Genomic DNA, 25,025 nt, shown 5'->3' on the forward strand with positions numbered 1-25,025 from the left:
TTAAAATATTTATCTGTCCACAGTTCTGTATAGAAATTTAGAAATTCTTTTAATTTCATTTCAGTGTTTAATTTTACGTTTTCTTTAGTATCTGTACTTAAATGTTTCAAAATCTTATATGCATTGGGTCTTATTTTATATAAATCATTTTCTAAATTAGAAACAAATTTGTTCCATGATTCTCTGTCTTTTTCTGACTTTTAGCTATAGCTCTTATTCTTTTATATTCTATTTCATCTTCTAATCTTTTACTGCTTAACCATTTATATGCTTCTTTTTTCATTTTGATTATTTCTTTGATTGTATCATCCCATATCTTATATAAATCATGTTCTAAATTAGAAACAAATTGTTCCATGATTCTCTGTCTTTTTCTGACTTTTAGCTATAGCTCTTATTCTTTTATATCCTATTTCATCTTCTAATCTTTTACTGCTTAACCATTTGTGATATGCTTCTTTTTTTCATTTTGATTATTTCTTTGATTGTATCGTCCCATATCTCAGTTTTTTTTTCTTTTTATTGAATTTTTTGGTCTTTCCTAAGCTTTCATTTGTTGCTGTATTTAGTATCGTTTTTATATTAAGCCATTCTATTTCTATATTATGATAGTGCTACATGAAAAGTTTACATCATTACATCACGTTTACAACTTCCTATTAATAATTTTCCTTCAAATTAATCTCATCTGTCAGGATTCCAGTTTGATGTTCTAAAGCACTTCTTACTACATCAATCTGCCTAGATCTTGGTCTTCCTCTGAGTCTTTTTCTTGCTATCCTGGCAGTGAATACCTATTTTGCTAAACTTTCCTCTCCCATTTTATTTAAGCAACCATACTAACTTAAATTAATCAAGAACTGTCGAGCATATAATACAGTTGAACTAAACTCTGACCACAGGATAATCAGTGCCCACATTAAACTTTCACTAAAAGCCTCTAAAAATAACAGGCCTAAAATGAAACAATGCAATTGGGACAAACTAAATAACCCACAAATTGCAGCATCTTTCCACAGCACATTAGAAGACAACATGGAAAACATTCTTGAAGATCCAGTTAATGAAAAGTATAAGAGTATCATTGAAGCAATAAACATAACATCCAACAAAATTCTTGGAAACAGCAACAAAAAAAAGACTCAGAAAAATGGATTACCCCTGAAACTGAAAAATATATAGACGAAAGAAATAAAGCAAGGAAACTCTACCGCTTAAACAGGAATGAAATAAAGATAAACTAGACATTTTAAATAACAAGGTCAATGAACTAATGATTAGAGACAAAGAAAATCAAATAAATAAATACTGCGAGGAACTTGAAAATTATAATAAAACTGGGGATACTAGAAACGCTTTTCAAATGATACATTCTATCTCCCACCAGAAAACAAAAAGAAGTGGAAATATTGTCACACATGACAAAAACAGTAGACAGCTATCATAAATTCAAACTTGATAAAAGAATGGAGAAACTACTTTCAAGAATTACTGAATGTTCATAATTCCCAACGTTCGAGTCTGCTGGCAGACCTGCATCTAACCACTGCTCTACCAATAAACTGTAAAGACTTCACTGAAACGGAACTAAAAATAGCAATAGATCAAACCAAAGCAGGAAAGTCCCCAGGGATTGATGGAATCAGAGCAGAAGCTTTCAAAAATGCTGGGTATAATACATATTCCAATCTCCTTGCCATAATGAATCAAGCTTTAAACACTGGAATAATACCTCAACAATGGAAACAATGCCTTATTGTCCCTATACCCAGAAAGGGCAGTCTTAATAGAATGGATAACTACAGATATATTACTTTACTATCAACCACAGTTAAAATCTACAATAGGATGATACTCAATAGAATAGAACCTTACTTAACACCACTTTTAAGAAAAAACCAAGCTGGATTTCAAAAAAAAAATGTACAGTAAAACAGATACATTGCATCAGAAGAATCATAGAAGGTTCACATGATAAAAACTTACCACTCATTTTAACCTTTATAGACTTCAAAAAAAAAGCCTTTGACTCCATTAATAGAGAAGCAATGTTTAAAATACTCAGCTTCTATGGTCTACCCTCAAAACTCGTACAAGCAATCTCAGCGCCTTATAAGGATTACAATTACAGTAATCTTTAACCCTCCTACCGGCTGAGGTGGATGAAATAGCCAGACTACCTCAGAATTTTTCATGGATCAAAACTTCATCGGCATTCTATCTTTTATCAAGTATTTACCCTCCTCTGCTGTTAATCCCTTAACGGCAATTTTAGAGTCATTAGCAGATAACTGTGGTGGAGGACTTTTGAGTCACTTGTCTTTACATGTACTGTTTGGAAATTTGCTTTACTGTACTAGGATATTTGATCTTTTTTTTTTCTGCACAATTTATTGTCTCTCTTTCCAAAACTAGAAGTTTCACATCTGTGAAAATAAATAATCAATACTGAAGTGACCACAGATTTTTTTGCAATGAATATATTTTAGTAATAGTAAATTTCCTTCATTTACTGACAATATAGATTCTTTTTCGCTAATTTTCAAATGTTTGTTTGCATTTAAGGCGTTAGCTGATTTTGTTTGCATTTAAAATATTTTGTTAAATATTTATATATTTAAATAACATTTAGTGAAATAAATATGACATTTTGCTTTCTTTCTTTGCAAAATACCTTTATATGGATTGTCTAGTCATGTTTCAATATTCAAAATTAAGTGGATATTGAATACCACATTTCAATTGTAGGAACGATTTTTTTTTTTATGAGCAACAAATGATTATAAACTGCATTCTCGGCTTCCGATATTGTGTATTTTTTAGTATCAAAAATTTATACCTAATGATATTTTATCAGAGACTCTTAGCCTTCTCCTTTTGCTTAAAATTTCAACTGATTTTTTTTTTTTTTTTGTAGGATGCGCATTACTGTAATATCCAGTGCTTAACCACTGTAGATATTTCGAAAATATAATAGGAAAGATATCCTGTATGGAATGATTCAAAATTTATGTTCATTTTTAAGATTTTTTTACTGCAAACCCCCCCCCCCTCCCTTTCCTGTCCTGGAACTCGGTTACATAACTTTAAATTTCTACTGGTTTGAAAGCTTTCAGACAGTATTCAAAATCTCTTATTTCAGTTCACTGTTTTGACCAAAGAAATAAAGCAATATTCGCATATTGCTTTATTTATATTGTATTTTCGTATTGTATATTCGAAGCTTCTAATTCTGTACTCTTTCTTTGCATCTGAAATCAGCTGTTCAGTGGTCTGCTGAAATTATTCTAAGATTTAGAAATACTATGCTATATTTTCAATATATAAAACTGTTTATGCATACTACACAAAAGAAAGTTCAGTAGTATTATTTTTGTTTGTTTTTCTTTAAAAAAATCTAAATATTACTACTTCTGCTGCTGGTTGCTATTTCTGCAATAATCTACGTCTTAGAAATACTTGATAATATCGTCTTAGCAAGATTAAATCTAAAGGCTTATTACTCTCAGTGCTATTGAGAAAGAAAAGAGAGAACACTAAAATGCCTCAAGCTGTAATGCAGAATACATCAAGAATGTCTTGTTTCCTTTTCGATTGTTGATTACAGATATCCTTACAGAAATACTGACATTTCTTTTACATGCTGATACATTATTTATGCCAAAATAATTTCTTAATTTATAATGATCAGTTTCACTTTTATTATCGAAAAATTATAAATTATTTTATTACAATTATCTTGAAAAAGAGGATTTGAATTATTTTAAAAGAAAAGGTGCATATGCATTTCATAATCTTGTTTTTTGGGGGAAGGGTATAGACCTTTTCAATTTACACATATTTCAGAGAATTTATTTCATAAATCGTTCTCAAGACAATTGTTACAAATGTAAATCACTTGGGGAACATACCCATTCATTTTAGTGTAAAATAGTAGCAAAGGTTTAGTTACTTTAGATATCTAACCTAGAAGAAAATGTTGTGTCTGCTAATATTAGAATGTTACGTGAATAATTTTTTTCTGACATGATTTCTCTAATCGTTATAATGTAACCAATTTCCAGATTTTTTCCCCTCCTGCATACCCCATGTTATATGCAGTGATTTCTTCTTTGTTCTAAAAGAAAAAAAAAATCAGATAACAGAAGAAAAATATGTAGTATTTTCTTTTCCACTGGGTGAATTTACAATGTTCTTTCTTTGTGTTTTGAAGAGAAAGTGCAAATGATTTTTTTTTACTATTTTTACCATTATAATATCGGATATAATTATAAGAGTGATATTTTATCGTTTTTCTCTCACACAAGAAACAGAAATAAGGTAGTAATAATATTGTTGATTCTGTCAAACTTCATTGTAGCAGACATTTTTATTACAAAACTTTGTAATATACATATATCTCCGAAACAAGAAATTGCAACCCATGTCACATCACTGTTGAGTGTTGGCAAGGTGAAAATTTTCACATTATTATTTATATATTTTATTTATTATTTTTTTTTTTTTTTTTGTGAAATAATTTACCTGGTATACTCTTTCCAGTTCAATAGGAACTGGAAAGAGTATTCCAGTTCCTCTTATATTTTATTCCTTCGAAAATACGAAAATATAATTCTGTGTTATAAAAAGAACTTAAAAATTCGCCTTCAAGATGAAAAGGAAACAGTACATTCACGTATCCCTCCATCAATATTTGTAGTCCTGAAAAGAAACATTTTTTATTTCATACTGTTCAGAATTTAAATTCTTGAACAGTGTGGAACACCCTAAAGCAAGGGTAAACACACAAAGCAGTTTTACAATCAGGGCACCATATTTTTGTGTTCTTTCTGATATTTTTTTAATTACATACATAACATTTTCGTGCAGGCTTTTTTTTTTATTATTAGAGTTGGAGGTAGATTTTCGGGATAATGGTTGGAGTTAGCAGCATTCACCTCAGGTGCCTGCCAGGATTGCCTGTTTCTCTGCTTGCTGAAGAAGGTGCGTGTGCATGCAGCAATGCTTTTGCAATTTCTATTCTGTATTCTAGACAAGTTATGGTAGACAATCAATTTTTCTTGTGCAGGAGGAAACTGTTCCAAATAACAAAAATCGATATATGTCCAAACACTTTTATGTAATATTTTTTATGCTGTTTCCTGATTACTGAGTAGAATGATTGCTGCTGAAGGCGGAGGCTCCAACTTTTCTACATCGCATGAAGTTTCCTTTGCTTACCCTGAATGTTACTGCTGCTTGCCATCTCGTAAATGAATTGTGTCTTGGGTATACAGTACTTACTAATTATTCCTTTCTGCCCACTCTAAGCTAATGGAGATTACTAACCCACCCCCACTGAGAAGCAAAACAATAGAACATGCAGCACACTAAAGAGCCTCAAGCAATATCTGAATATTTTACAGGCATAAATTACTTGTTTGATTTTTCCATCTTTCTTTATTCTGATATTGAATTTGAAGGATGAGAGTGATTTTAAATATTAATTTCGCCTATAACCGAATATCACATAATTTCCTGATTTATAATATCAGGAAATAATATGTATATTTTCTGATTTATAATAATCACCACATAGTTTCTGTATCGAAAAATTAAAGTTATGTGGAGCAATTATTAGAGAGAAATAACGAATTAAATAAAAACTGCATCTACATTTCATAAGTTTTCGGGTGCATGATAGTGATGCAACGGGGAGGGGGGTAAACTATCAAAGGTGAAATAAAGTTCAATTCTATTGTAAAATTATGGAAATGAAATTTCACATTTGATATACATATTTTGAATGATAAAATATAAGCAAATGTATCGCTTACTTTAAAAATTGGAGTATAATATCTGAATTATACAGAAAATATATACATATAAATTTAAATCATAACTGTTAATTTCATTGTGTAATGACCAATTATACAAGGAAACCAAGAAAATGAAAGTACAAAGAACAGTCTATTATTATTATTATTCGTGACACCTCTAAAGAAAAAAAATTAGTGATATGATTAAAGAATTTCATGTTATTTTCTATAAAGCAAAGTTACTCAAGCATGTCCTAAAGGAAATCTGTGAAGTATTATTCGATTTTGATGATTTAGAACAAAAATAAAAATAATATAATCTGGAACGTCGGCAGCCAGTTTTCTTTTCTTTTTTAAAAAATAATATTTCAAATAATTATCGTTAATTAATTTCTTTGAGAACAAACTAAATGTTTTGTCGAGTAAGCGATTAGAAAAAAATTAGCGCAAAAAAATTAAGAATAAAATTAGTTCTCCAAGGTAAGGCTATATTTAAGTGAAGAAATTATGCACTGATCTTTATTTCATCCAGACATTAGAATTGGATTGTACAATAAAAAGAGAAAACAAAAATATAAATAATTTCTCTATTTTTAGTCTATCCTATATAACTAAGATCCAGTTACCCAGCATAGAACAAGGATGTGCGTTTCTTGTTATATGGCAACTGAGAGGCAGCTACGAACGTTAGTTAATCCGATTAACCGTCCTCTTCAGCTTGAGAGTTTATCACACCTTCTAATGGACATGACGGTCAAATTGCACTTCTTATCCCTGTCCTTTCAACAGGTGGGCTGAATCATATTCCAGATTTAGCTGGACATCTATAGACGTCCTGGCCGTTTGGGAGGTTAAAACAGAAACATCTGAATCCTTTCTGGTGACAACAGGAGTCCTGCAAGGTGATGTACTAGCACCTTATTTGTTTTTAGTATGCTAGGACTACATCTTCAGACCATCAACACAGAAGATCTTGGTTTTAACATTAGAACATCCACCCACACCATGCAAATAACTGATCTTAGCTTTGCTGACAATGTTGTACTTATTGATACAGAACCTACAAATGCACAAAAAACATCTCAGTCTACTAGAGGCACAGGCTAAACTTATTGGCAGATCAACATCCAAAAGTCCAAAGTATTCTCAATAGGTTGTGAAAACTTTATACTTCATATCAACAATAAACCCTTAGAAAGAGTAAAGGATTTTCAATACCTTGGATCGTACTTCAGCAATACAGAAAATGATATTAGAAAACGTAAACAGTTGGCTCTAGTCTTCCATAACAAATTCTGCCCCCATCTGGAAATCATGATTAATATCATTAAAGACAAAATTAAGACTATACCATGCAACCAGTAGATCCATCTTCTTGTATGGTTCTCAAACCTGGACAATAAGCACCAAAAGAACTACAGATCTAATTAACTCCTTTGGAACCACATGTTTCAGACTGATCCTTGGATACACTTGGATGGACAATGTCACTAACTTTGCTGTATTAAATCTGGCTAAGCAAGAACCACTTGTCAATAAAGTCAAAAAACTACAACTCAGATGGCTTGGGCATCCACTCAGACATCTTGAAGTCTCACCCTTTTTGGAATCCCTCATCCTGTACAAACCAGAAGATGGCAATTGCAGTAGAGGAAGACCATGTAAACAATTTTGGCAATACATATGTGAAACCATCGGTAGGCTGAACTGTAAAACTCCATCTGACATCTACCAGTTAGCACAAGAGAGACTTGGAAGACCATAATTTGCAACATTTAATTTTTAATATAAATCTCTTTTCCCTTTTCACATTGTATCATATTGTGTATAAACTATGATGATGACTACCTTAAATTAAATTTATTCATATACTCTTGAATGCTAACATTCAAGGTTCCTTGAATGTTAGCATTCAGTGTAAGGTTTCCTTCCTAATATCTTCAGAATTCTCATACTGCAATTTCTAGTAAATTAAAGATGCCAAGAAATTATATTTTTAGTTTAATCCTTTATCCTAGTATAAGCAAACAAAGTTTGTGCCTGCCCCCCACCCCCCCCCCCCCCCACCCCCCCCCCCCCCCACCCCCCCCCCCCCCCACCCCCCCCCCCCCCCACCCCCCCCCCCCCCCACCCCCCCCCCCCCCCACCCCCCCCCCCCCCCACCCCCCCCCCCCCCCACCCCCCCCCCCCCCCACCCCCCCCCCCCCCCACCCCCCCCCCCCCCCACCCCCCCCCCCCCCCACCCCCCCCCCCCCCCACCCCCCCCCCCCCCCACCCCCCCCCCCCCCCACCCCCCCCCCCCCCCACCCCCCCCCCCCCCCACCCCCCCCCCCCCCCACCCCCCCCCCCCCCCACCCCCCCCCCCCCCCACCCCCCCCCCCCCCCACCCCCCCCCCCCCCCACCCCCCCCCCCCCCCACCCCCCCCCCCCCCCACCCCCCCCCCCCCCCACCCCCCCCCCCCCCCACCCCCCCCCCCCCCCACCCCCCCCCCCCCCCACCCCCCCCCCCCCCCACCCCCCCCCCCCCCCACCCCCCCCCCCCCAAATTTTCATGACTACAGCCAAATATGGATATAAATTTATTGCTAGCATACTAATAAAAATTATATTACACAAAAAAGGTGTTGTAAATTTCGCACAAATTAAATTCCAATATGTTTTTGGCAAAAGTTACACATTTCCTAAAGATGTGGTTAAGGAATTAATTTACAGTGCTTGCAGAAAACTATGCAGAGAGAGAGAGATATTTCAGTATGGAATATGTCCACCCCAAACTGTGATGACCAAGTGATTCAGGAGTTCTTGAGACAAACTGACCAATTCCTAATTCAGAGCAAGAATAAGACCTTGTTTGTTTTCTGGAGGGGAATTTTGAGCAATGCATCTCTTATTGCATCCCAAACATGTTTTGTGGGGTTGAGATCTGGGAAGCATGCTGACCACTCAATTTGATTAATATCCTCGGTCTCAAGAAGTATCTCCACTACTTGTCTATGATGTGGTGTGGTATTGTCATCCATAAAAATGAATTCTTTGCCTACACCATGGAACAATCAAACGTAACTTTGAAGAACTTTTTGCAATATTGTTCACCAGTCATCATCCCTTTTTCCAGTACTCTGTGCATCCATTAAGCATAATGCCTTCCCACACCATGACTTCAGTACCTCTTTATCTATCCCTTTCAAGAACATTCTCGCAATGGTAGGCAGTGAAACTTTAAAGCCAGATCAAGTGTCTTCTAGAATCAGAGGAAAGACTAAAACTACTCTCATCTGTAAAGAGTACATTAACCCATAGGTGTCTTGTCTATTTTCTAATACAATGTTTACAGTAGTGGATACAACACTACTGCAAACATGCTCTATGACAAACTGTGGATAACGGGACGCAGATTACAGGCTTTTAGGCATATAAGCTACTTGTTACAGATGTCTTGCCACAGTTTGTCAAGATATCTGCATGCCTGTGCTTGAATGGAGCCGACTTGCAAGCTTAACCTGCCATGGTGCGTTGATTATATTTTGCTGTCATAACCAAAAATCTGTCTTCATGCTCCTGGTAGAGTGAGGGTGATCTCTTAGCAAATGTCTGGAATACATTCCATTGGTTTGAAAGCTGCCTAGATATGACACTATGTGAGATTCCTAATTCTCTGATAATATCAGTTATTCTGCAACCTTCTTCAAGCTTTCCAGTTATTCTTCCCTGTGTGATGTCTTTGAGACATTACAAGACATCCAACTTTGCAAATTTATTCCTTCACGAAAAGAGCTTTTTTCAAACACAATTCACTTAGCATAGCGAGTGCTACTACATGACCCCTTTGTGCACAGTTCAAAAATTTGAATGTGTACCCACTTTCTAGTTGAAATCATCACTTACACAAATTGCCACAGGCTGATTCATCTGAATTTGCAATTGCGATCTTCAAAACTTGTGTTCGTCCTTGGTTTCGGACAACAGTGTGTATATGCATATGTTCATATTCAAAGAAGTATAGGGCGAGTCTAAATTATTGTCAGGGTTTCCATGGCCTATAATTTTTAAACCAGAAACAACAAAATAAAACTGCTTACAGAATATGAAAGCATAACCCAAGTTTTATTTGGCAACATTGTACTCGCCACATTGATGTCTAGGAGATAGTATTATTATTCAGGCCTCCATCGAGTCAAAAGACTCATCATGGGAGGTTCTTTCTAAGAAACACAAGTCTATAGGCTCATCGAGGGAGGTTCCTCCTAGGAAACACAAAGTCTGTCATACCACTCCTTAAACGCATTGATCGTTCTCTCGCTCTCACCACTCCATCAGACAATGCATTCCATGGTTCAACCACCCTCCATTCAAAGAAACCACTCCTCACCTTCTTTCTCGCAGTTTCCTTTCATGTAAAAATATGGTGTTGCATGCTACACCATATGAAGTTGTACTTCAAATGGTGACTGTTCAGGAGAAAGCAAAATGCGTACTTTGGTTTTTTGAAATGAAATCCATTATTACAATGTAACGTCATTACAGAACTCAGTATGGAAAACTTCCACCTTCAGATAATGCTATCTAACATTGATTAAAGTAGTTTCAAGAGACTGGTAGTGTTCAGCACTAAAAAGGAGCGGGAAGCCAAATATTTTGCAGGAAGATGTTGATTGAATCCAGGAAGCATTATATTGATGCTCACAAAAATCAACTAGGTGAGCTTCTTTGCAGTTAGGTATACCACAAACAATAATACGAATAAAATGGCAAGGATGATAAACCTTGCCATTTCCAATTTGCCCAAGACATTTTGTCAAAAGTCAAAGCTCATGAAAATTACTTTTGGAGATGGATATTTAGTGATGAAGCAATGTTTTGGGTATCAGAGAGAGTGAATCATCATAACTGCAGAATATGGGGACCAGAAAATCCTCACATCATTCGAGTATTCGAAAAAAATAGTCCAAAGGTGAATGCCTGGTGTGCTTTTTCATGTTTGGAAGTTTTGGGGCCCTTTTTCTTTGTGGAAAAAAGAGTGACAGCAGTGAACTATCTGGACATGCTACAGCTGTATCTCTTACCCAAATGGGAAGATGATCAGTGAAATGTGGTGTTCTAGCAAGATGTTGAAATGCCACATTGGCTATTATTGTCTAAGAATTTCTTGACATGCATTTTCCTGAGTGCTGGGGTTGGGTGTGCTGGACCGATTACGTAGCCTCTACACTCACCCTGATATTATGCATCTTGATTTCTTCCTGTGGGGGATACGTGAAGGACATTGTTTACCAGACCCCTGTGACCTCCCTCGATGAACTAAAGGTGCATGTTGAAGTTGTTTACATTCTGCAGTATTGATTCTATAGGTTATAAAACTTCTTGAGTTACACTTGCATATTCTGTAAGTAGTTTTATTTTGCTGTTTCCAGTTTGAAATTATAGGCCACAGAAACCCCTTACAATAATCTAGAATTGTCCTGTATAACTTACTACTATTTCCAGGGAAAAAAATTGCACTATACAGATTTGTTTGGAACAAAATAAAACAAATGGTAGTTGAAGAGCTGTATTTAAATTTTGCTTAAGACTCAATCCTTTAATACAGCCAGTCTGCTCAAAATCATTTTTTGAAAAGATACTCCTCATTTCTTAGAAAAATAAATATTCTTCAATCCTGTTTTGTATTTATTTTGGTTGTCTTCATTTCTTCTTAATAAAATAGGGTATTGAATATTTTTGGTCCTAAATAAGTATGTTTATGTATTGCTTCTTTATGCGATTTAAGAACTATACAGAGTCCGTCAAAAAAAAAATGTATACACACTTCAGCAAAAGAAAAACCTGTATAAAAATTGTAATAATAAATTTATACAGACATCAAGGGATGAATACAAGTTACCTTTTGACTTCTACAATTACATGAGGTGCTCAAAGTGGTTACCATTAGCGTCCAGACACTTATTATTATGGTGAACTACTACTTGGGCAAAATTTCTAAAGTATTTTCAATGTTGCCCAAAGTATTTTCAGCATTTAGCTGTTGTGTGATAACTTTCTCAAGCAACATGTGAAAGACTCAAGGACACAGAGTGTTAGATTTGATCATAGCATTGGAAGGTTCTCAGTTAAGGATGTGACTGTTTTGCCACAGGTTGGTGGCAGTGATCTTGGAAGTAGCCAACTATTGATGTTCCAATTATGACAGGTTATATGCTCAATAAATTATGACAAACTCAAGAAAATACCATCTTTAGTTGCATGATTATTAAATAACTTACGGAATTAACAATGTATACTAGAATATAAATTAAATTAAACTTTAATATATATTTCCAATATTTCGGCAACGTCATGTTGCCATCTTCATGGGAACTTAAGATAAAGACACGTGCAGATGGGCACTACACACAGCAAATGAGGAAGAAGCGAGGAAGCTACCAATTTTCCTAAAGTCCTGATGGTGTCCCCTAGCAGGCTATGTAGGTATTCTTGGCCGTTGGCCTGAAGTTCTTCTGATCTATGTTTCCCAAATTTGGGGCAGTCTCATGCATACAAATTTGTTGAGGTTTGGCATGTTCCTAAGGGCTGAGGCTGATTCCATGTATAGTCTTTCAAATTTGAACTTGCTCTGGTGTATTACTGTGGCTTTCTTTCACCTTATTCTGTGGTGTGTATCCAGAGCATGGTCTGCAAGCCCGAAGTGGCTGTACTGGTGAAACCGGATGTAGTCCTTGTGTTCTGAAATTCTGATATTCGCTGTCCTGCCTGTTTGGCCAAAGTAGGACAGTTTACAGCTGCAAAGGACCTGGTATACACCAGGTAGGTCTAGGGGAAGTGGTTGGTCTTTAGCGGAGTGGATAAGGGATGCCAATTTTCTATATGGTCTGTAACAAGAGGTCATGTTTTTTTATGATTTTGGTAATTTTTTCTGAGGGGCCCCAGATGTAGGGAATGGTGATGGATTTAGAGTAATCTTTGTTGTGAAGGGGGATTGTGGATTACTGGTTTTATTATTTTTGGGATTTTGTGGGGGGGGGGGGGGTAGCCATTGGCTGAGAAAGTGTTAAGGATGTGATTTAGTTCAGTGGTTAGGGCTTTGTCATTTGAACAGATTTGTTTAGCCCTGTTGAATAGTGTCTTAATAACTCCATATTCTTGTGGGGGAGAAAACCTTACAGTCCAACATACTAACATAATGGTCAGTTTTGACGTCTCCTTCTTATTTACAAATGTCCCATGCAAGGAAACCTTAGAGCTAATCCAAGCAAAATTTCCTCCCAATATCTCAGAACTATTTCAGTTCATAATGAACTCGGGCTATTTTGTTTGGCAGGGAAAATTCTACAAACAGATAGAGGGGACAGCCATGGGTTCACCACTTTCCCCACCCTTGACCAACTTCTTTATGGAGACTTTTGAAGAGAAAGCCTTAAACTCTGCCCCACAAAAACCTACCATATGGCTTCGCTACGTAGATGATGTGTTTGCTATTTGGCCACATGGCTTTGATACACTCCTCTCCTTCTTAACACACTTAGACAACCAACACCCCAGAATCAAGTTCACCCTGGAAAAAGAGGAAAACAACAGCCTCCCTTTCCTAGACACACTAATCACCTGCCAGCCTGATGAAACCTTGATTTTCTCAGTTTATAGAAAACCCACCCATACAGGCAGATACATTCACCAACAACCCCCCCCCCCTCCACCACCACCACCACCTCACAACAATATGGAGTTATTAAGACACTACACAACAGGGCTAAACTAATCTCTTCAAATGACAAAGTCCTAACCACTGAACTAAATCGCATCTTTAACACTTTCTCAGCCAATGGCTATCCCCCCCCCAAAAAAAAAATCCAAAAAATACTAAAACCAGTAATCCACAAACCCCCCCCCCCTTTCACAACAAAGATTACTCTAAATCCACCACCATTCCCTACAACTGGGGCACCTCGGAAAAAATTACCAAAATCCTAAAAAAAACATGACGACCTCTTGTTGCAGACCATATAGAAAATTGGCATCCTTTATCTGTTCCACTAAAGACCAACCACTTCCCCTAGACCTACCTGGTATATACCAGGTCCCTTGCAGGCTGTAAACTGTCCTACTTTGGCCAAACAGGCAGGACAGTGAATATCAGAATTTCAGAACACAAAGACTACATCTGGTTTCACCAGTACAGCCACTCTGGGCTTGCAGACCATGCTCTGGATACATACCACAGAATAAGGTGGAACAAAGCCACAGTAATACACTGCAGCAAGCTCAAATTAGAAAGGCTATTCATGGAATCAGCCTCAGCCCTTAGGAACATGCCAAACCTCAACAAATTTGGATGCATGAGACTGCCCCAAATTTGGGAAACATACATCAGGAGATCTTCAGTCCAACGGCCAAGAATACCTAATATAGCACACTAGGGGACACTATCAGAACTTTAGGAAAATTGGTAGCTTCCTTGCTTCTTCCTCATTTGCTGTGTATGTGTAGTGCCAGGGAGCACGTGTCTTTATCTTAAGTTCCCATGAAGATGGCAGCATGACGTTGCCGAAATATTGGAAATAGATATTAAAGTTTAATTTATATTCTAGTATACATTGTTAAATACTTAAGTTATTTAATAATCATGTTTAACCAACGTATAAGCCTGTCTTCAAGAATTTAGTTGCATGGTATCATGGATTGAATGGGAATGATATCAACAGTGCATAGGAAGTTTGAAAACATGCTTAAATGATGCAGTATCTGACTTTGTACCCAGTGTTTGATAGACAAATAGAATGGTAGTGAAATGAGTGTGCAATCTCATTAAATAAGAGATCCATAAGAAGACGTGGAAAGAATATCGTGGGGGTGGGGGGGGGGCAGCACTACTATCAGATTATTTCAGTCCAGTTAGAATAGCAGCACATGAAATCGATAATGATAATATATGTCCTGTGTAGCACTGAGTTTGAGGCTATGAGTGAGAGGAGTTACGAAATATATAAAGCTCAGACCAGAAAAGTTAAAAGTGTTGTACAGAAAGCTAAGTTGGAGTATAAAAAGAAATTGACTGTACAGGCTACAGGCAAATGAAATTAATTTTATTGTTATGCTGCAAATAAAAGGAAGGAATAAAGTACCCTAGTATCAGGAATAGATAATATCTTGGCAGAATGGTCGAGGGCTCTCGATGAAGGACTGAAATTTCTAACAAAACTATGCAATAAAATATATGAGACTGGATTTCTACCCAAAGATATTAATCACTCAATTTTCGTTCCAATTCCCAAAAAAACAAAAGCTACAAGATGTGAAGAGTTCAGGATAATTAGTCTCATCAGTCAAGTATCAAAAGTCCTTCTATACATTATTCTTGAAAGAAATAAAAGAAAAATAAACATGGAAATAAATGATATACAAAGTTGCTTCAAGGAAAATGTAGGTACAAGAGAAAGTATTTTCACCATCAGAACCATCATAGAAAGATATCTAGAAAAACAAAAAGATGTGTACCTCTGCTTCATAGGTTACAAAAAGGCATTTGGCAATGTTCAATATGAACAATTAATTGAAATCCTTTCAAAAATAAGCATGGATGGAAAAGACATCAGGCTAATAACTAATCTTTACTGGGAACAGACTGCATCTTTGAGAATAAATGGAGACCTCAGAAGAATTCCCAGTTCAGATAGGTGTGAGACAAGGCTGTGTCTTTTCTCCGATTCTCTTTAGCCTGTACACAGAAGAAATATTTAATAAAATTAGTAACCTCAAAGGAATCGCTGTAGGGGGCAGAAATATTAATATTTCTGCCCCCTACAGTGGGGGGGAGCAGAAATATTAATAACCTCAGATATGCAGATGGTTCTTCTAGCTGAAAATAAATATGACCTCAAGACTCTTATAGATGAAACCCTCAAGTACAGCAAACAGTATGGCCTCAGTTTCAACTTTAAAATGACAAAAATATGATAATTTCAAGAGAAAAGGAAATACCAAAAATATGCATGAATATAAAAGGAAATAAATGAGGACAGGTGCAAACATACATATACTCGGATACTTGATCACAGAGAATGGCAGGACAGAAGATGAAGTTAGAAAAAGGATTGAAATGGCAAGGTCAGCTTACAATAGTATGAAAAATCTACTGACATCTAGAGAATTAAATCTGAAAACAAGACTAAGAATCTCCAAATGCTGCATATGGTCCACATTATTATATGGAGTAGAGACATGGACACTCGCCAATCTGAGTGTGAAAAAACTGGAGGCCTTTGAAATGTGGATGCTGTGAAGAATTATGAGGATATCATGAAAAGACAAATGAAGAGGTACTAGAGATGGTAGGCATAAATAGGAGCCTAATGAAAGAAATTAAAAAGAGAAAAGTCAGCTATTTCAGACATATTCTGAGACATAACTGCCTACAAAAGACATCTCTCGAAGGAACTGTTGAGGGAAAGAGAAGGAGAGGAAGACAGAGACTGGAGTGGATGAAAAATATAGAAGACTGGACCTATCTCTCATATGAGGAATGCAGCAGAGAGGTGCAAAATAGGACATGGTAGTCAGTCTCCTGGAGGGAGAAGACACCTGACAGGAGTATCAGAACCATATGAGGTAGTTCAAATAATGAGTGCTCACTTGCATATTCACCAAGATCTATCAACCTGGTGTATGTAACATGTATACAGCACTACCACTGCATTGGATGAAGAGGAGGGAGTTGCATGAGAAGGAAGGTTCTAGCTGTTTCTTAACCAGCATGAGAATTTGACAATTGGGACAGATAGGATATCAGCATATCTACTACAGGAATGTTCAGCTCAGCTGACTAGGTCTTTGACATGTTTGTATAATTTGAGTCTTAGTTTAGGAAAGAATATATGACCATTGCATAAGGGTGGTGCAAAGACTGATGTATCTAACTATTGACCTATCAGTATCTCTGGAGTAATTGTAAAGATTTTAGAGAAGTTGGTAAAATCTTGCATACAGACATGGGTGAACAGTCTCAATATACTTTGCAAGGAATAGCATAGGTTTACTAAATGGAGGTCATTCTGAGCAAGTTACTCATGTTTTATAATAACGTTATGGCAAAGTTGGATAAGTGGAATGAATATATTTTCATACTGCTGAGTTAAGGCATTTGATAGGATACTGCATGAAAGGACATAAATTAGAGAATATGGAATTGGAATATAAACTATTACCTTGGATAGCTGACAGGTATTGGAAAGTGTTATATGGAGGAATGTGAATCTGCCAATATGTAAGCTGACCAGTTGTATTGCCCCAGAGATCAGTCCTTGGACCATTGTTATTTAATCTATATATCAATGATATTGAAAGGGTCTGACAGGAGATCTTCAATTGTTTGCTGATGATGCAAAGATGGGTAGGGAAATCAGAGATTCTACTGATATATATAGTATTTACAGGGTGATTTGAATAGGCTGGAAGTGTGGTAATAGTATGAGTGTAAAGTTATGCACTTTGGTATGATGCAATATCCAACAGTGATTATTCTTGGAGTAACTGATGAGGCTAGAGATATTGGAGTTATGATGGATAGAAAGTTGAAGTTCCAAGGTCACATAACAAAAATTGCAAATACAACTTAGAGAATAATTGTTATGAATTTGTAAGGATTTGGAAGTTATTTTGCTTCTTTACAAAGCTTTGATACAACCACACCTAGACTACTGTGTATAGATGTGATCTCCTGGGTTTTAAAGGATAAAGAAGCTGTGAAAAGGCTCAAAGAAAAGTTACAAAGATGATATTGGGAATATGAAATGTAGATTACAGTAGAGAGTATGTGGAATACAGACACTGGTAGACAAAAAAAAAAGGGGGGGGGGTAGTAATATAGCAGAACCTATAAACTGTTGAGAGAGCATTATTGGATATTGGTTGATAACATTTTTCATTATGTGGAAAGTGGAGAGAGGGCATGGGGGACATTCATGGAAGTTAAAGTTTGAATGCAGTTAAGAAAGGGATGAGAGAGCGACATTTTTCTCTCATAGAACTGAGTGAGCAGAACAGTTTTCGAAGTAGTGAATGCATGTAGTGTGAATGAGTTTAAGAGAAAATATGACAGCTGGTGTGGGTGATGTATGGCTTCCCTCAATGAATCATTGACTCCCTGAAAGTCTAATAATACTGTAATAATAATAAAAGTTGACAACTTTTATTATTATTAATATCCACTAGCATATAGTGGATATTGCATCTAATATCCACTGTCTAGATGCAATCTTTCAAGTGATGATGCTGGTGAACTATGCTTTGATATTGCTGCCCCACTATTAAAATCCAAGTTACTTTCATTTAATTTATATGCTACTGAATTCTGTGCACTGCTTTCACTGAAACAAAAGAACCATATATCTGTTTCAAAAGTGAATAAAAGAAAAGCCACAGTGGTCATGAATAAAGATGATTATGAGAGGAGGGGGAGACTGCTACTTATCAAGAAATTAATTATTACCCTACCAAATTACGGATCGGAGAAATAACTTCCTTGATGAAGTTGCTATCTGGGATGTGACAATACTTTGAAGAAACTACACACTAATTTTGGAAGGACTCCTTGTTTATATGGTCTTCTGAAAATCCATAAAGAAGGCTGTCCTATGAGACCCATTATGAACTGTACTGGCTCTTCCACATATAGAATGGCAAAGTTTCTTTCCTGTGTAATAAGTGAATGTGTATCAATCCAGATCATTTATCAAGAATTCCATTTTTTCTTGAAAAAAAATCAAGGTTATTTCATTACAAGCTTCTAATATTTTGGTCAGCTTTGACATTATTTTTTTATTTACCAATGTTCCCTTTTCTGACATTGTCTTCTGTATGATTATTTTCCTCTGATGTTGTGTGAAGATATTTGAGTTTGTTATATAATCAGGATATTTCAGCTGGATAAATAAAGATCTATAAGCAGATTGAAGGTACAGTCATGAGGAGACCACTGTCCCCACTTCTTATGAATTATTATTTAAACCATCTAGAAGATACCTTGTTCTCAATCATTCATCCTCAACTCTCTTTCTGGATTTGCTATGTAGATAATACTTTTGCCATCTAGTCTCATTCAAAAAATGAACCAATGAAATAGTGTCTACAACTCTCATCAAATTTAGTGGATAATTGACACCTACATTTTTACATCGAAGGATGCCTCCTAGAATGTTGGGTGCCACTCCCATATATTTCTAGCATCTCCAAACATATAATCTTGAAGATTCTCCTCATACCTACAATATTTCTAATATCTATCCACTATCTATGAAAGATAATGTTGTCTCAGTCTCTGAGCTGGTGTTTACTAGATTCCTTATGAATATCATCTAACATACTTTGGCCAAACTGGCCACTCTCTGGAAAAAAAGATTTAGCAGACACATTAGCACTGCATTGGATACTTTAAACCTCAAAAGTCTGGTCTTGCACAACATAGTATTGATATCAAACACAGTATCCTTTAGAATCAGGATGATCTTCTGCATAGAAGCAGTTTTAAATATAAATGTCTCTTCAAAGAAAGTTGAGGCCATTTTAAACTGGCCTAATTTGAATCAAAATGATTGTCTTCCCCACCAAAAAATAATAAAAAAAAGTTTGGGAGATTCTCATCCTGTTTATATCAGAAATAATTTTTAATAATTTTCAAAATGGCCTTTATCATGCTCCTTCTAGCATTCCACAACCATTTCATTGGTTAATTGATTGTTGTATTTACTTTGAATTTGCGTGTTTATTCAACACACATATGATGTACTGTTAATTTCAGTATGAAATATGTGTGCTATTTTCATCAAAGTTATTTACTGTGTTTAATGTGTTTTTTTTCTCTTGATCGCTATGCCACAGGGGCCATTAAAGCTTGGAACACCTTCTAGAGATAGTCAAGACATTTTAGTCTGCATTTGTCATACTTTGATTGAGCTTGAATTTGTAACCTAGACAGATCAGTTAGTTGTAAGAAAGTTTTATACTACATTTATAATCTAAGTGCTTAAAATATTCCAGAGTTAAAAAATGAAATGTTTAAAAATATTCATTATACCTTACATTTATCTATCTTTTCATATAGCATATAAATTTTTTATATATTTTTACTTATTTTTTGTTAAATATACTTGACTCCACTTTTTAGTGTTCTTCCACTTATCAGTGACTCAGTGTGTATTCTCATGCAAAGAACACCCAAAGAATTAGATAAAGTGCTTCCATCATGTTATCAAAGGGTAAGTTTTTTATTATTATTATTATTAGTTTTCCTTTCATTTGCTGCACATGCAAATACTTGACGCAAGTATTTTTCTGACTTGATCACATGAAAATTTATTTCATTATCACAAAATGGCCTTTATCATTATGTTGTATAACTTTTTTAACTTTTAATATTCCTGAATATAAATCTTTGTAATCTTTAATATGCATGCTAAATTCATTATTATTATTGCATGGGCATCTGCATAAAGTTTTAAGACTTATTATGGGAGACACAAACTATCTACACAATATCTATCATATCTTTCCTTGAAACCATTAATGGACAAAGGCACTCACAACTGACTCAGGCAATTCATTCATTCACCACTCTCCAAGCGAAAAATCTAGTCATTTGTGTCGAAGTTTCTGGAACATAAAACTATGTGGACACTGGAATGTAAATAAATAATTTATTAGATTAAATTTCAATATTTACAGCCAATGTTTTGCTAACTTAAGCTAGCAATATCAGACACAATTTAACACTATACAATCAGTGAAGACAAATTAAAATGACCTGGATACAAGGACAGCCATGTGCTTGGAGATCGACAGTGGCATTCTTCATGCTGATGGGTAGATAAGGCAGGGCACCAAAATCTGTTTAAAATCATACCGTCCATTCTGTTGTAGAACTTGTGCCACTTCAAGGAAAAGTGTCTGATTTGAACCCGGATTTGTAAAGTAGTCAGGCTTCCATCTTATGAAGTGGTCTTTCCCTATGGCTTGTTGAGATTGTCTGCTTTTTGGTTCTCCATTCTGGATGTATTTTTTGTGTTTTCTCCTGACCAAAGCAGTTTGTCCTGCCTGTCTGAAATAGTTTCACACTGACAGGGGATGCTGTAGACACCAGGGAAGAAGAGAGGGTCTAGTTGATCCTTGATTTGTCTTAGGCAGGTAGAAATTTTGTTTAGAGGTTGGTATACAGTTCTGATTGTGTGTCGTTAAGAGGGAACCTAGTTTATTTGTTGTGCCTTTGATGTAAGATAAAAGATATAGTCTGGTTTTGAAGGTGAGGATTTGTTGTTCTTTTTGAAGGAGTTTGGCTAGTGTTTTTTGTTGTATCCATTTTGTTGGGAAGATGAGCCCGTTGTTCCAGTTGCAGTGCTTGCAATGAGGACAAAATTTGCTCTGTCCTGGAGGCTAAGGTTTTTAAAAGTAAAAGCTTCTGGGCAGAATGGTGGTGTGGAGTGGCATGTAGGTATCTTCCTCTGTGTGTGTGTGCAGACAGGCAGGCTTATGTTAAACTGAACATATGAGGGACCCATCTGCTTGCAACTAAAGTATCCAAGAAGGCAAGAGCTCCTTCTTTATCATCTTCCACAGTGAAACTAATATGAGAATGGATATTATTGAGGAAATGTACAAAGTTAGACGGAGCCTGTGGGCCATGCAGCCAGATGGCCCAATCTATATACCTCAAATGTACTTTGGGCTTGAAGGGAGCAGAAATAAGTGCCAAAGATTCTGTGTATAAGCTTGCAATGGGGGTGAAAATGGGGAACCCACTGCTACACATTCAATTTGTTTAAAGTGCTGTTCCAGCTAAAATACCCTGATTTAAGACACTGCTTAAAGAGACAGAAATGTTAGGGGGATAAATTTTGGACAGGAGAACTAGTGTATCATCTACTGGAACATTTGTAAAAAGGGATGACAAATCAAAGCTTACTAAGTGATTGTTTTCCTCTAATTGAAGGTTTTGCATAGTGCTTTAAAGCATGTGAGTTTTTTATGTAAGATTATGTCTTATCAATGTGTTTTGTTGAGTTTGGATCAAGTGTTTTGTTAAATTTTTGCACCTTAAGCTTTCTAAGCTTTTGAGACTGATATTTGAGTGTTCTTAGAACGCTTATTAACTGAAAACAAACTTAGAATACTTAAAGAAAATAAGAGTTTAATAAGGAAATTCGACAAACTTGCAAGGAAGAAAAATCTCCAGCATCTTCTGGCAGACAAGGTGATCTGCAATTTGTCTGATTATAGACTTTGGACAATGAAATAAAAAATTTTAAGCAAAGGATTTAATTTTGCTATTGCTCCAGTAAAAATGCACAGATAATGGCAAACATTGAATTCACCATCAAAACATCTGCTTCAACTTTCAGCAGTTGAAGCAGATGTATTAGATCAGAAGCCACTGCCATACTTAAAAACACAAGCCCTCCAAGAAGCAACATCTCTAAAGGAAGAAAAGCAGCTCTTAAAAATTTAAAACTTCACACTACCATCCTGTCTAGAAGTTTGGAATTTTCAAAAACTTAGCCACCAGGGCAGAGCAAATTTCGTCCTCAGGACAAGCACTGCAACTGGAACAAAAGGTTCTACTCGCATCTTTCTAACAAAATGGATAAAAAAAAAGAACAACAGATCCCCACCCTCCAAACCAGACTATAACTACATTATATCTTTACCCTACATCAAAGGCACAACAGATAAACTGGATTCCTTCCTAAAACAAAACATAATCAGAACTGTATACAAGCCTCTAAATGAAATTTTTACCTGCCAAAGACAAATCAAGGATCACCTAGACCCTCCTCCTTCCCTGGTGTCTATAGCATCCCCTGCCAGTGTGGAACTTAGTATTTTATACATACAGCGGACCATCTCAACATATCACAGAGAAAGGCCACTTCATATGATGGAAGCCAGGCTACTTTACAAATCCCAGTTCAAATAGGCGAGATTGTTCTCAAAGCTGCACAAGTTCTACAAAACCCAATTAACTGCAACAGAATGGATGTTATGATTTTAAACAGATTTTGGTAATAATAAATAATAAGCTAACATCTTTATTCCCTTATAAGGAGTAGGCGAGTGCATGGCCCTATCTATTAATCATCATTAACAGGAATGACCATGAAGAGCACCACTGTCTCCCTCTAAGCATGTCAATCTCCTTTTTATCCAGGTCATTTTAGTTTGTTTCCACTGATTGTGTAGTGTTGAATTGCCTCTGATAATGTTAGCTTAAGCTAGTGAAATGCATTGGTTGTAAATAATTAATTTAAGCTAATAAATTATTCTTTTATATTCGAGTGTCTATGCTGTAAGAACGGCTCTAGAGACTAAACATGGAACTTTTCCAAGCCACTTCATACCTCTAATAAGCAGGATAATGGTCTCATACCAGGCAGCAAAATGTATTTACTGCCAAAAGACATTTACAAACATCCCTGTGACAGTAGAATCACTGAAATGTCAGATGGGGCCGAGACACTTTACGTTCATCCTAGTTACCAGACTGTCTGGCTGAGTGTATAGTGTCTCTGTACACTCATCCAAACTAAAAATAAGAATAATAAATAAATGTATGGCAAAATGGGAATTGTGATATTATTCTTATTCTAAATGACTTCTTTTTATTGAATATGTTCTCTAGGATATCACATTTCCTTAATGTGAAATTTAGGATGTATGAAAATGGACAGTAAATAATAAAATGGATAAGCATTATTATCAACATTTCAGTTCAAGAAGTGTTTAAAGCTGGATAATTGGGAGGAGACCTTTTCATAGCCTTTTAAGGGATGCAGAAAACTGACCAAGGCTTCTGACCAAATGTTCAGTCCTCACCTCGTAGTTGCACTCCATTAGTGGGTATCTAATAGAATACTGAACAGATGGCAATGGGCTGGCAATTTGAGATTTAGCCAACCAAGTTGCATTCTTATTGGCCTGAATCAATATAACATGATAACAACATAATAGAAAGATTCCGGTAATTGGACCACATGTTTATTAAGATAAATAACAATAAAAAAAACCGACAAGTTTCGTAAGTCGTTTGACTTGCATCTTCAGGGGTCAAAGGTAACTAAAAGTTTAAACACAAGAAATTAGAAATTACTCAAATTAGTTCATTCTATGCAGTTGTGGCCGTCTCACTGGCCATTAAATTAAATATCCGAATGCAGATTCAGTGCAATGCTAAGTTTGAACAATGCTGGATGCTGTCATGTTCTGTTGTTCACGTTCACATTGTCCGAGGTCTGACTTGGGTATATTTTTTATCAATGCTGACCAAACTTGGTGTAGAATTAGGCCCCTGGTTTTTGTTGCATTGCATTGGAATTCTAAGCATGTTTGTAGCTTCTTTAAATTTTCTTATGTAACAATTTTTTTTCAATGTAAGACATGTTTGTTTTTTGCCAGAGTACATTATGGCCAGTGGAAGTTGTATGGTATGCTAGGCCTGATTTGTGTTCTCTTCTTTTTTTGCACATCTTTTTGGTGTTCGTTCATGCGAATTTCCCCTGATCTTCCCGTCTGGCCTACGTAGCAGATGCCACAGGAACAATGAATTTTATAAACACCTGGTTTTTTAAAGGATGATGTGGAGGTTTTGGGGGATGTAGAAATCTTGAAATTTTTTCCAGAGGTAGAAAAACAACTTTGATGTTATGTTTGTTTAGTAATTTGGCCATTTTGTCTGTAATATTCTTGATGTATGGAAGCGTGATTGCCTTCTTGAAATCTTACTTTTGTGAGATGCTTGTAGGAGGTGTGTTGAGGATTCTTTTTATTGTCTTAGATTCATAACCATTTTTTTTGAGGATCTGTGTTAAATATTGAAATTCTTCATTTCTCTGTTTTTTCTGTGCTGGAAATATTATAAGCTCTGTCCCTCAAGATTTTAATTAAACTTATTTTTTGCAAGGGATGGTGGTGTGAGGCCGCATTAAGAAATTAAATGTGCACTGTTCTTAATGAAAGATGTTGTTCATATATTCTTGGAACTAATGGGTGTTTTGATTGTAGAGTTCTTTTTAGTTCTTCAGTCCAATTGGGTATCTTTTTAACTAGATCATTGGTTTTATTGTGAGCTCGCCAGGTGGGATCTCTGTCTAGAGGTGTATAGGTATTAGAATCTTCAAGAAGAGTTTTCATTTTTTTGTTATAATCCTCAGAGTTCAAAACTACCATTGCATTCCCTTTATCCGCCTTAATTAT

The 25,025-nt window shown here is 36.0% G+C and overlaps 1 protein-coding gene across 1 annotated transcript in view; it reads left to right on the top strand.

Annotated features, from left to right (window-relative positions):
• Nucleotides 1-25,025, top strand: part of ZnT86D (solute carrier family 30 member 7) — a 155,287-nt gene that overhangs the window by 103,903 nt on the left and 26,359 nt on the right. Inside the window, exon 9 of the mRNA XM_090413411.1 lies at nucleotides 19,951-20,041. Within this exon, the coding sequence (XP_090269537.1) occupies nucleotides 19,951-20,041 (91 nt within the window). The remainder of the gene's footprint in view (nucleotides 1-19,950; nucleotides 20,042-25,025) is intronic.

The sequence above is a fragment of the Typopeltis vanoorti genome, chromosome 24 (genome assembly GCF_054136105.1).
Source record: "Typopeltis vanoorti isolate ZY-2024b chromosome 24, IOZ_Tvanoo_1.0, whole genome shotgun sequence".
NCBI lineage: Eukaryota > Metazoa > Arthropoda > Arachnida > Uropygi > Thelyphonidae > Typopeltis > Typopeltis vanoorti.